The sequence below is a fragment of the Haliaeetus albicilla genome, chromosome 1 (genome assembly GCF_947461875.1).
Source record: "Haliaeetus albicilla chromosome 1, bHalAlb1.1, whole genome shotgun sequence".
Taxonomy (NCBI): domain Eukaryota; kingdom Metazoa; phylum Chordata; class Aves; order Accipitriformes; family Accipitridae; genus Haliaeetus; species Haliaeetus albicilla.
Window position 1 is genome coordinate 31,511,307 of NC_091483.1, and position 13,874 is coordinate 31,525,180.

Below are 13,874 nucleotides of genomic sequence, written 5' to 3' on the forward strand. Positions count from 1 at the left end.
CTTCCCATATGATCATGATCTATAGGAATTCAGTGATACTGTTTAATGCAGTTTATCTCTCTAATCACACACAGCTTGAGGGAGGTGCTTTGGCTTTGGCTTTGTTTCTTCCTAAGGCACAAAGAGCAACAGCAGGAAAAGATCAGTTTGGGACTGGATTTACTTCCCCTTACCTCTATTTTTCAGTGGTGGCAGCGTAGGGTGAAGGTGTTTGTTACAGTAATCTTGGCCTGTGCAACATTCAATAGATCTTCTTTGGTGTGGAATAGGAGTGTCCTGCAACAAACAGTTTGATAGAAAGCAAATGAAATATCTGTGTTGTAAATATACACTGTCATTCTGGCACTTGAAAGAAAGATGCACTTGTTAGCTGGACTACAGTCTGTTACAGACTTCTAGGATGTGTGGAGTAAGGATTTCTGCTACTGACCATATCCAGCAACGTTTCATCCAGACAATTAAGAGATGAAACCGTTCCTAATGTATTTCTACTGGTGCCCTAGTGCTGCAGAAAGGACTGATTAACTCTAATGGTGCAAGACAGAACTGTGAAAGTCACATACATCCCCCAGTTAGACTTACACTACAAAAATAAGTGGGTATTCAAAACCGTTTAGCCAGAATAATACAGGAGTTGCTGTGCAGACTAATTTAGCTGCTGCTTCCACTCTCCTGGGAAGCTGGGTAGAATACCTTCCATGGACCTCGATGGTTAGACTGTTCGTGTACTCATGTAAAATCATTTAAGGTTAACATTGGGAAAGGCAAACACGTTACAGACACCTTGCTCCATTGCCCATACCCCTTCCATTCCTGCAGTGAGATTTGCTCTCCATCAGGAGATCACTGTACTACTTGAAGCGAATTTCTGGCACCAGAAATCCAAAAACAAAGTGCAACTGCATGTAAGACATAAAGGTTGCTGCGATCCATCAAGTAACATCCTAACTAACTTTAGCTACTGTGAAGACTTCAGGAATTAGACTGCATTTCTCTAAATTCAAACTTCCTCCGAGTGGGAGTGTTACTACTAACAGCAGTGCCAAAACCAAAAACTTAAGTTATTGTTAGGAGAAGCTATAATATCGCCATTCGGGGATATAAATGCACTCCCCTCAGCAATCAAGGCGAAGCAACTATCTGCCAAACGAACAGAAGTGAAAACATGGACATAGCAATGTCTGTTGACTGCACTTCAATTGAAAGCTATCAAAGAGCCAAGCGACCCTATGGCAGCAAATGAGTTCTTACCCGACACTGGAAGTCCGAGCCCTCTAATCCAAGACATCCCTTGGTGACTAAATGTCCACCGGACTCATCTTCTTCTATTATGGTGAAGCAGTAGCCATCAGTGCTGAGGATTGGAAAGAATGAATCAGGAAAAGGCTTTGAAGTGAAAAATGTGCTGCTAAATACAGTCTTAAACTTTGTTCCTTGCAAGACAAATCTGCCATTAACAAACTGATGTACTAAGGCAGGCTGGAAGATTCAGGAACCCAAGGCAACCTCTCGCAACACAGTCCAACAGCCGACAGTGCTGCAGACCAGCTCTTGCACACACAGAGGAGGCTCTGCCTTGCAGCTGGCACACTTACCTTTCCAACATATCACAGCTATAAACCCCGCTAACAAACATCTCAACATTCTCTGCCTATGATCATTAGTGTGCTAAGACTTTGGAGACCTATATAAATGCAAGCGTCAATGCTACAGCAGGTCTGCCTTGTGTGTGGGAACAAGGCATGGATATTTGCACCATGGTGAAGACCTAAAGAAAGAAACATTTTTGAGATACTAAACGTGAAATATTATTAAGAGTGATTTGTGATTCTTGTTTTAACCATATTACAAACTGCAACACTCTTGTGTATGAGTCCTTGAGTTATCATCAACACCCTTCATAATTGTTTACTTGGGTTATAAGCCTAAAGTGATCCATAATGCTTCCGTTTACAAGAACGTGCACCAGGGAGGACAAGTATACTAACAGATGGCTAGATGGTGCTGGTGATAAACGTCCTTCCTCGATGAAGGTCAAATGCCTGAATGCTACGGAAAGAGGGGGAGGAGGGCATGAAAATGGTGGCTGCATTTTACTGAGACTGCTGTACATTAATTTCTCAGCACTCTGAGGGAGATACATAGCGTGTGTAAGAAACACAAATTGACTGATTTGCAGGAAGAGGATCCAAAAATAAAGAAAAAATGTCTTAGATGAAAGAGTTTAAGTCACATAGAAATAAAGCATTTTGTTATTTCCTCAGGAAAATAACACTGGTTATTATGTGCAATGAACATTTTTCAGAAGAGAAGAAACAAACTCAGTTAAAACAAGGAAATAAAAAGGAAAAATGATTACAAAATTTAAACGCAGCAAAATTTCAGATTATTTGCTCCTTACTTGAATCAAAGGAGAGTCTAACAGAGCAACAATAGCAAAGGCAATGAAGACATAGGAAGCAAGAGGCACAGTTACACATGTAAGAGAGAAACACAATTTGTAAGTATTAGCTACACGACGGAGAGATGCTGGATAGGATCATGTCAAACATTTGCTGTGGCATATTTTTATATTAGTGGTGCAGGGTCTAGCCACAGTAAGCTTATTACTTCCAATAATAATCTATCATGGGTTATTGACTTCTGGATTTGAAAAGTAACCAGTTGCACATTACAAATTACTTTCTCGGAGAAGCAAGCAATGACTTCTACCCTTCTTTGACATTGTACATACGAGTAAGGCAAAGGAGACAGCAACCCTTTTGGGCAACAACCACCTTGATTTCATTGCTTAAGCTTAAAAGATAGGAACAATAGGATTGCCAAGAAGAGAGACTGTAAGGAATCCATTAGAGTAGAATATTATATTAGGTTAGATTTTATTTGTTTGCATGGTGCCTTTGATTCAAAGCAATGAGTAAGTTTAACCCAGGGGACAGAGCAACAAAACAATAAATTGCAATCAAGTGAAACACAAAAATGAACTCTACAACTAACAGTCCCCAGCAAAAAACAAAACGCTCAGTTCACCAAAGGAAAGCAGGGGAAGGAAAAGTCAAGTTGTTTGCAAAAGGGAAAAAGGAAGGAGGAAAGTCAGCAGGTTTATTTCTTTTTTTTCTGACTTGCCATGGGACTCTGATTCTTAGCTCATTTCTGAAAATTAAATTCAGGCTCCTCAAGCACTTCAGTCCCTCTGAAAATTTTAATCCAAATTTAAAAAGACAAAATTAGATTGGATAGAGCAAAATGGAAAAGTTATAAAGCTCCAAGAATAAGGATAAATCATGCTCTTTACAGACAACGGTAGAGTAATGAAGGAAAAGTGAGAGATAACTAAAAATAGCAATGCTGAGCAGAATAAACATTGGTACTGCTTGTTTCTACCTCTAAGAAAAGTAAAACGAAAAGTTTTCATGCAATGTAAGAACTCATTATCTTATTGAAAATTTCTCAGGTGTTTGGGCAAGGGGTAAAAGTGACTTCTGAAAAGAATGCAGTATCTCTTACCTGCTTCCCCCCTCCCACCCCCAACCTCTTCTCCTGGTTCACAGGATGTCAGATGGACCACACACTGCAAGTAAAGGGCAGGGCATACCCCTGCTCTTTGATTGACTACCCTACCTCATACCTGCCTATGGTAGAAATGAAACTGTTCTTACTGTTGTAACAAGTCAGAAACAAGTCAGATAAGTCTACAACGCTTCCAATTTTATGTTTATTTTGGTGACTGCACAAATAGAAACATATGTACGTCCCTGATACATGCAAAGCAATATGAAAAACCTATTCTCCACTTCCTAGCAAAAATTTGTCGTATAGGACTATTATTTTCTTAAACTCTGTAATTTGAATTCTGTGTAATTTGATTCTGCGAATGCTGTGTAAAGAAGGAACTCAACCTGATATTACTGAATACATCCAGGTACACATCCACTAACCTCCTCCACTAAAGCATCCTCTTATTAGACTATGGTGCGGGAGAGCAATTAAATACATTTTGGATGTGATCACTAATAAGCACAGATTTGGTATGTCATATATTTGCCAAGAGTGAATTTTTACAGCCAAGTCAAATGCCAGGAAAATAGAGGGAGTTAATAGCGGAAACACTGACAGACACTGATGTAGAAGGTGCTGCTACAATTACAGATTACCAGAAAGAAAGAGGTGATCTTAACTGAGACCTTTACCAAATGTCAGAAGAGAGGAACAGAGGCCAACAGCTTTGCAGCTGCTCACACAGATGTCCTCACTGGCTAACAGCCATTTCTTACAGAAGATGCGATACCTCAGCTACCAAAACTTGACTGCTGAAGATTTCCTGTCCTGCTCTCTGTGTGTGTGATGCAGCCGGGGATGGCAATATGTAACTTGGAAATGCAACGTCTTTCCCCCATTCAGTGCCTATCACAAACAGATGGGTTAAATAACTTGATGAAAAGATTCCTTATCTTTAATTTTATTTGCAGTTGAGTCCATATGAGTATTATTATTTTTATCCATTCCTCCTCTTTCTACTCCTGGTTTTGATATCAGAAAGAGCTACCGCATCTTTTCACCTCTATTGAAAGCAACATGACAAGTTTCTGCACTGTTTTTAAAAATGATCAAAAATTGTTACATTATGTACAGAAACTGGGAAGTTCATATCCTTCTGTAAAGACTGGCTGAAATGATCTAATTCAAAAACTGGCTGACTCCCAAATCGCATCTAATTCACGTATTTTGTCGCGTTCTTAAGGAAGATGACAAAGGCCAAATTTAGCAAAACACTGCCTTTCGACACTATCCATTAAACAAAGAGTCACTGTAAATGTGTTCAACACAGGCTAATTTTTCAGAAAAATAATACAGCTAGTGGCTGTGCATCAGGGAAGTAACATGAAACCAAGTGAGAAGAGCATTACACAGTTGTTGAGCCAGATGCACCTTCAGATGTTTGCAGAGCTACTCTGAAGGCAAGGAGAGACATACAGGTGTAACAAAGCAAAGAAGCTGGCTCACAGCAGGCCACAGTTTGTGGCCACACTAGTCTCCAAGACGGTGATGCTGGTCCTACCACATACGCTCTGCTGTGTATGCTACCTTTTGGCTCTCTGGGTGCTCAACAATGACCCTACACGCAGAGAGAAAGGAGGGTACCCAACACATCCTAGCAGAGCATCTTTTCATATATCACATGTAGGTCTATCCATCAGTATTTTCTCTATACTACCTGCCTGGACTATTCTACCAGGACTGAGAAATGACCCAGGCCACCAAATGTGTCTTGCATTGTTCTACTAAATCACAAAACAGATCAACTAGTTCTCCCTGACACGTGGAGTCACAACACAGAAAAGAAGCCATTATGCCAATCTGTGAGGGAGAGCCCTAGAAACCATCCAGGCTTCATGCTGAGTATATGAGACCTGACAGGTCTATAGACCTGATAGCCCAACTTGGGGTATGGCAATAGCACCAAGCATGGGTACCTCTTCATTTTCACCAGGGCTCTCTAGCACCTTTCACTTATGTGCAAAATCCGTCTCAGTAGATGTAAGAACTATCAAGAAGCAAATAGTCAAAATAAAGCTACTCATCTTCCTCTTTTCATTTTCCCTTTTTCTTTTATTCCTTTCTTTTGTCTCCAAAATTTAAACACAGACTAAATGTTTTCTTTTACTTGACCTTAAGATTGCACTTGCAGTTGAATTTCTATGATGTAGCTTCTTCTTTAATGCTAGGATACACTTAACACGGATATTTGCTGGTTTGGAATTTTTTTGGTATAAGTAAATTCAATATGCAAGGGAAGTCTTAGGTATCCCAGCACTTTCTGCACAATAACACCAAAGTACTCCCACATGCTAAAAAACTATCTGAGACTAATGCAACAGGTCTCAATATAGGGAGACTGGACTTGCATTACTATTTAGTTTAAGGTTTATATTAAGTATCTAATGGGCAAGCCCTAAACAAAACTAAGAACAAGGAATTTCTGGGGCACAGCTGAAAAGTGTGGGAGGAGGACTTTGCATTTTAGTTTAAACACTTGGGGCGAAGTCACCTGCTGATCCACATAGGAGACATTCAGCCCTGGCAGAGGGGGCAAGCAAAGACTGGAGCTTGCAAGAATTTGTCACTGTTGACCTCTTTTTTGTTTTAATCATCAAAGGGGACTTAACTGCCTCCAGTACAGCCCTGTATAAAGGATTACATTAAAAAATAAAAATAAACATTAAAAAAATTGAAAGGCTAACTTGTAAGATCTCACCATAACTCCTTTATCAGAAAATGTTCAACCTTACCCTAAAAACTAAAGCTGCTTACAAAAAAAGTTGCCTAAACTCAGTGCTTTGGCCCACGGTTGAAGTCTTCTTCCTCCTACATACCAAATTACAAAGAAAATTCAATCCTATCATCTGGAAAACGGGAGAATAAAAATAACATCACTCAAGTGAATTATTACCTCTGGTAACACTGAAAAAGCAACTTAATTATTTTATTGCTTTAGATAACCAAGCTACCTCAAGACACAGTTGGGCAGAACCACACTCAAGACCAGTAGGCAACACGTAAGAAATTAAACTCTATCAGCCGGATCTTTAAAACTGTCAGCATTTATTTATGAATGGAAAATAGAGCACAACAATGCACCCAGTCAACCTCTGCCTTTACTGCAATCCCATTACAGTCAAAGCTAATTAAATCTAACACTAGTTTTTAAAATATGCAATTAATTATGATTAGACACAACTGTCCATGCATTCACTTTGTACACAGAAAACTTGAAATGGAACAGTAAAACAAGGTCCTGGTTGTGTTCAAAGCAGCTTTGAGCTTCTTTACTGAAAGCCTTTTATGAATCGCGCAGATGTTCAGAAAGAAGAATAAAGTTTCAACACGTTGCTGGTTAACACACCCTTTACAAGCAGAGGATTGCAAACCTTCTGCAAAGATCTTAATTGCCAGGGCCCTGAACATGCTAATGAGCTTCAATTGCCCAGAGTGGCCCCACCTGGGACCCCCCCCACCCATACACACCCCCCTGCTCCATTTAAGCTCAGGTCTGAGCATTAAACCCCTCCCTAAGTGATAGTAGAGGAGTGCCTGCCTCCAGCCTCATCTCCTGCCTGTATTGAGATCACTACCAGCCACGTGAAGGGCCATCAAGGACCTATGTCAGCCCGTTGTGTTTGGGTACCCTTGGAGAAATGGGGTCCTGGTGGGTAAGATATGGCTGGCCCTAGCATCACCCTCAGCTCCTGGCTTGGCCCCCTTTCACTGCTCCCTGATGCTCACCCTCTCTTGATGAGATGACCCTTTAATGGGTCTTCTAAAACTTGTTGTGCTTGTGGATTGCCCCCATGGATTTTTAGAGGGCACTCTAACTAGAGCTACTGCTTTTCTGTTGCTATAGAAAGCAATCTGCGTTTTAAGCTGCAGTGTTATCCTTAGCTCCCTAAAGTATTACTGGACTTAAGCTGCAGAAGTATAAAGAAAGGGAAATTCTGTATAGGAACACAGCAGGCTGTTAGAGGATTTGATACAGATGTGGTTAAAGAACATTGACTTTTAAATTTCTAAAAATACAATTATGGAGAGGATTTTAAATGGCCACCAGATGTCCTCATTTTTATATAAACATTCAGACTACTGGTACTACAGGCAAGATCTATACTTCAATAGATAAATACCTGTGGTAGCAGACCAAAATCTTCAGGTGGGATTGCAGACTGCTTTTTATGAGAAATGTTTAATGGTGATTGCAATAGGACTAGCTATTCTATTCTGAGAGTTTTAATTTAAACACAGCTGGAAATGCTTTCCCACTGAACTTTCAGAGCCCTCCTTGCTCCTGGGCACACACAAAGCTTCCCTGCTTTGGCGAGAGCCCTGGCAGGGACAGTGCCTGTCACTCTTCAGAGCCCAAGCCCTGACTATGGGTGTGCTCAGTGAATTTCCCAGGTGTCGGGGCTTTGCCAGGCCCTTGGGTGCCCCAGCACATGCTGGCTCATCCCTGCAGGGCTGGCAGAGCCATGCTCTGCAGGCCCAAGCATAGCCCAAAGCTTAATAGACTGATAGAGCTGATTAGAGGTTTGATTTCTTTTTTTTAATATAAAATGTAAAAGGCTTTCAGCAGCTACATCTGAGGGAAGCAGATAATTAATCCAATAACATTTAATCTGGAGCAGTTCATTTATTTTTCAGACAAACACAGTGCGATCAATACCGCTTGAACTTCAATATGGGGAAACTTCCTTTATAGTGAGGTTCAATGAGAATTCCTGTGTGCTTTAAAACTGTGCCAACACTCCTTCGAGCTAGGATGAAATATGAAAGTTACTGCCTGACTAGTAGGATTATCCCAAAACACAGGGGGAATGAATAATGCCTGCTAACCTGGTTGGTCTTGGTCAAATCTTTTGAAACCTGGTCTCAACCCAGCCAGCTAACCTGAGACCTAACAACTCCTCTTTCCCAACAGCAGATTTAGGGCCCTCTTCTCTATGTAACATCCCATTTCACTTTTCATCTGTAATGCCTGCTATGTAGTAGGGAATTTAAGAAGCAAATGATTACAGACTTACAGTTAAGATGTAGGGAAAACAAGGGGTGTTGTGTCCTTTGTACCTCACCACAGCTCTCACACCAAGGTAAGGGGAGCCACAGGAATGATCACCATCTGAAAAGAATTCTTGCTGACAAGCCATGAAGGCAGGGTATTTAATTTAATTTTTTTTGTTTTATATTACTCCAAACTCTTCAGCAATTTCTCACTTATGCTATTGCTCATTGGGCAAGTGGCAAGGTGGATACTGCTGAGGTGACAGCACAGGACAGGAAAGAGGAGTAGCTCTAATGCAAGTCTTTTGACTGCTTCCATTTTCCTGGACAGAAAAGTGATTAATATTTGATGGGTAAATTCCAGTTTCAATTATTATTTTAATGTCTAAATTGGAAAAAGTAATTTTTGTCACTCAAGTAGAACATTCAAGCCCGAAATGTGCAAAGATATGAAGACAAAAGGGGTTATAATTATGTGTTTTATTACCACTTAACTGCCTGTCCTTGGGCATTAACACCTAAAACCAAGTTTGGTATTTGACACTATGAAGGGGACTCTGAAGTATCACAGTGAGGGAAAATGCACAAATCCATTTTAATAGGACATTCACTCATAGTTTCTGGTAACATGAAAAATACTTAATGTCAATGATGCCTACGAAGCAATGTGCAACAGCAGGCCTACCCAGCTGGGGTATAAACCTTGTTCAAGAGGCTCCTTAACATGGATCCCTTTGTGCTTCCTAATTCACAGATTTAAAAGTCATCTGCAACTTCCCTGTTACTGCGTGTGTGAGACAGCACGTGTGAAAGCAGCGGCTCTTGCTGGGCAGGAACAGGAAACAGCTGATTCACACTGCAGGGGATCTGCAAATTGATATCAGATTGGGTTTTTACAGCTTTTTGAACTGACTGCCATGTGAGAGCAGTTAGGTCTAACTCCTGGCTAGAGCATGGGTTTGAAGGAGGAGGATAGAAAGGGGAAATGGGATTTACAGCTGTCATCAAAACTTTGATACACTTCAGTGTCAAACTGCAGGCTGAGCAGAATTAAGTCAGGCTACAAAACAACACCCAAAAATCCAACAAAGCAATCAACATCTTCAGCAACCTTAGGCCCTCCCCACCTATCTTTTTAATGTGCTGCCTTGAAGACCTGACACAATGTTAGACTGTCTCACCTCAAACAGCACTGCATACCCAGCTGGCATGTTCCGCTGGGCTCACATTCGTGCCCTGCTTCAATACTTCTCCCATTCCCACAATTCCACTAGGCTATAGCTGATGGTGAATACTTCCAGTATCCTACCTGCTCTAAATAAGCAGAAAAGTTTGAATTCCTCATGTGGAACATGAAGAGCTTGGCTGTACTTTGCTGCAGCTAAAGCAAACTGTACGTGCACCTCAAGCCAAGGCAAGGGTGTTTGACCACTATCCTCATTCAAAAGCAATAATACTTGTCCAGCAAGAGCTGCTTTTGAGTGGAGGAACAGGAGCCTGGTCCCACCACAGGTACCCTCAGTCACCTCTGCTGCTTGTGGCAGTGCAACAGAGACCAAGGCTGAGCCTTCAAGGGAACTGTGCACAGCTGGACATGCCTCTCCCCCAGGGAAGCAGAAGGATCTGAGGAAGCAGAATCCAACCCAAATGAGAAGTTTGTAGTACTCTAAACACAAAACCAAACCGAAGACTGTAACTAGAATGAGAAAATACTCAACACTTCACCTCAAGAAAAAGATCACTTTCCTTTTAGCATGGAAGCAACAAAAAACCCAATGCCTTGAGGACCTACAAAAGATAGCTCAGCTATTGCAAAGACACACACCAAGAGCAGGGTTCTTATCAATTCTGTAGAGAGTGATTATAAATTTATAAGCAATATATCTCCATTAAGTCTCCTCCCATTAACTGCATGCACCTTTAAAAACAAACTTCTACCTTCAGAATATTTCATATGCAATGAATTAATGCAAGTATTATCAAAAACTGTAAAGATGTAAACACCCTAGCATAAAAATCTAAATACGTAGCTGGTATCTAGGTAAAAATTACCTCCGATTTTTAGACACAATGTATAAACAACTCATTTACATATTACTCCTTAAACAAAAAACTGCGACACCCAGCTTGGGACTGCTGAGCTACCACATACACGTCTTCCCATGTTTCACCGCCAAATATATATATCCCACAAACCTGCAGGTGCTGTTGACTGAGTCCTCAGGACAGTGGTGGTGGCACTGACAAGACAGCTTCTTCTGCGGAGGGGCAGGTGCTGTGCTCTCTCCATCTTCTTTTCTGGTCTCCATGTTCAACTTGCCAGAACTTCGCAAGGGCATGTTGTCTAGAAAATTGGCTATAAATATAAGGGAGAGGAAAAAAGAAACAGTTCTAGGCTGGATTGCAAGGCTTGGAATGAAAGCTTTAAAGTATTTCTACTCATCAAAATTTGAGAAAGTTATCTGAGCCGAGTGTTCACTACAGAGCGGTTTTCTGTAGAAGCCTCCAAAGTGGTCACTGTGTTTGAGGCTTATTGAGCCTCAGTGGCATTAGATCAAAGGTGCTGATGTTCAAGTTCTGCTGCTGCCAAAGAGATATGTTGTGCTTTTCAGATTGCAGAGTACAGCTTTCTTCCTATTGCATTACACAGGTCAAATCCTTGGTTACACCTGTGTGCTTTCTTTGTCTCTATACTTGGCATGTATCTACATCCACTGAACCTCATAAAAATGAGTGGGATTTATGGTACTCCAGGAAGAGCAGAACACAGGCATACAATTTAACAAAGATTTAACAGAAAGTGATGTTCTTTCAAGTTCAACAGCACTTTCTGTCACTGAATTGCAGAAATACTACTTGGAAAACAAGGAAAAACAGTTCATTTCTATTAAAAAAATCTATAAACAAAGTAAAAGGCAAGAATGTGTTTTAGAATGCACAATGCTGAAATATATGGAGGCGATTACTTCTAAAAATATCAGAGTACTGAATCTCCATGGAGCTGGTGGAGTACAGCTAGAGATGTTGGTGATGGGCTAGGAACTGTTTAAGTGACACCCCCCCCCCCCTCCCCCAGCTCCACTCATAAATATCAGCTTTCGGTGCTTGTGAATATTTTAAGCCTCAAAGACAAAAATGAGATCAGCATGAAAAGCTTCAACTGGCAGTTTCTCACTTTCCTTTTGCTTCCCTGTAAGAAATCTTAGTAAAGGGTCATTTATGAACAGCTCGCTCCAACAGAGCAGTTGAAGAGCAGGCTTGAAATTCTTGATTTACTGTTAAGTCTTTAGAAACAATTGGCATTTTATTATTATTATTTTGATTGGCTCCTGAACTGCTGCTTTGACTCTAATTAAAATCTTCCCCAAACCTCCATCATCAGGACTGATATATTGTGGAGCTGACAGAAAACTGTATCCTTTTCAGCTCCCTACAGAGAGATGGAGGGAGCAAACAGGCAGAGGTGATGGGAACAAGCAGCTACACTTCAGGGCTTGGATGGCAACCAACCACCAAGGCCAGAACAGGCTGAAAGGTCCCGAAGCAGCAAAAGGCTGGAGGAAGAGCAGGGCCGTTCCATCAGCCCATGCCCTTCGGAGGACTAACGAAGTCCAGCCTGTGCTCCTGAGTGCCTGGGACCAGGCAGTGCCCTGAGCACAAGCGTGCATGTCGTGCCTCCCAGCTGCACACCCCTCCTCTCCTGTGCCAGCTCTGGTAGGAAAGCACTGCAAATGGGCAGGCACCGGCAACAACTGGCAGACAGGCTTTAGTTTTCTGCCGCGTAACAAGAGACATGCAAGCTTGTCCCTAGCAGACTAGGAAAAAGCTGAAACTCGTTAGCTCTGGGAAAAGCGGGGCTTTGCACAAAAGAACAGCTCATTTAGAGAAGTGTTAGCTTTTTGAGCGTTACAGCCCTTCCACTCCTTGCGTATTCCTTGCATAAGACGTATATTAATAATACTAAGGTGATACACATGAAAGACAATAAGACAATCATTCACCATATCAGACTATAACACCTATGAAATGCAAAACTCATGTGGCTTGATCTCTGCTTAGTACCTATGTATTCCACTGAAACCGACTGGATTTTTTATTAGCTCACTTCTTCCTAAAGTCAAACCAGAAAACTAGTTACAAAACATACACAAACTATGGGCTTGTAACCCTTCTGCCCAGCATCAGGATACTAATTGGATTCATGTCACAACTGGATGTTGAAGTCCCATACTGTTTTGACTAACATTTGGCAAAATCAGAACTGAATGGATTAGTTCACTCAAGATGCACTGTATATCTGTGTACTCATAGGTATACCTTAAGATGCAGTAGGTTCTTCAATTAAAGAAAAAATGCACTGTTTGTTTCTCATAACATAATTATGAAACTCTAAAATGCAGCCTGTGTACAACAAATTAGTATCAACAGATGTTTGCTCCCTGGGTCACAGGATTAGAGATTAAGTAAATTCTCTTTCAATCAGCAATTTTTGTCTGTATTACTTTGTTACCATTGAATGGGGAATATTCAACTATTAATATTCCTGTCAAGGATTTTTAGACTTCAAGCTCATGAGGAAACAAAGTGAACTTCTAGCTCATGAGGCCACTGAGTGAAATAGTTTGCTCTGTGTATCATTTCCATGGCTCTTTCTACAACCTATCTACAGATTTAGCAGGGATCTTTCCTCAGCAAGGAGTGCAAAACCAAAAGCATTTTACACCTAGCACAAAAAAAAAAAAAAAAGAGAAAGGTTTAATTACAAATTTGAAAGTGCCTGAAGATTTTAAATTTAGACAACTAAATACCTTCCTCATAATACAGACAACTGTAGGTCATCCCTTTTTTCAACAAATGTATAAGGCAGTCATACTCTAATGCAATCTGTGCCCATCATTTATCAGGGATGTGATCATGAACAGCTTCTGCAGAACTTGCTATAAACAACAACAGCTTACATCCCTAGACCCGGTTGTAGTCTTAAAATAAGACAGGCAGGAGCTGCTGAATTAGAATCAGAAGTCTGAAGTATCATCAAAGCATCACAGGTGGCTATTTACAGATGTAGTTTGGTTTTTAGAAAACTTAGGATAAATAGGCTGTCATTCAGATTTACACTTTCCAAGAGTTTGAAGTAGGGATGTAGCCTAGGATTTTGTTTTCAGCTAATGCCTAGGGTAAAAAGCAGTGTAATATCATTGCAGTTTAGTGCTGAATACATTAAATCAAATAAAATTAAAGGAGATAGGAATAAGATACTTTCAACCAGGCCCTTTTCTATCTTCTAAAAAGAAAAACTCATTCCATTCTCTTGTTCCTTTTAT

General features: G+C 40.8%; 1 protein-coding gene across 2 annotated transcripts in view; it reads right to left on the reverse strand.

Annotated features, from left to right (window-relative positions):
• The window catches only part of BMPR1B (bone morphogenetic protein receptor type 1B), a 259,034-nt gene that overhangs the window by 23,536 nt on the left and 221,624 nt on the right, over positions 1 to 13,874 (reverse strand). For both annotated transcript variants that reach the window (XM_069784232.1, XM_069784224.1), the window contains 3 exons: positions 10,747 to 10,906; positions 1,252 to 1,354; positions 174 to 276 (listed from right to left, as the gene is read on the reverse strand). In XM_069784232.1, the coding sequence (XP_069640333.1) occupies positions 174 to 276; positions 1,252 to 1,354; positions 10,747 to 10,889 (349 nt within the window). In that variant the 5' untranslated portion in view covers positions 10,890 to 10,906. The remainder of the gene's footprint in view (positions 1 to 173; positions 277 to 1,251; positions 1,355 to 10,746; positions 10,907 to 13,874) is intronic.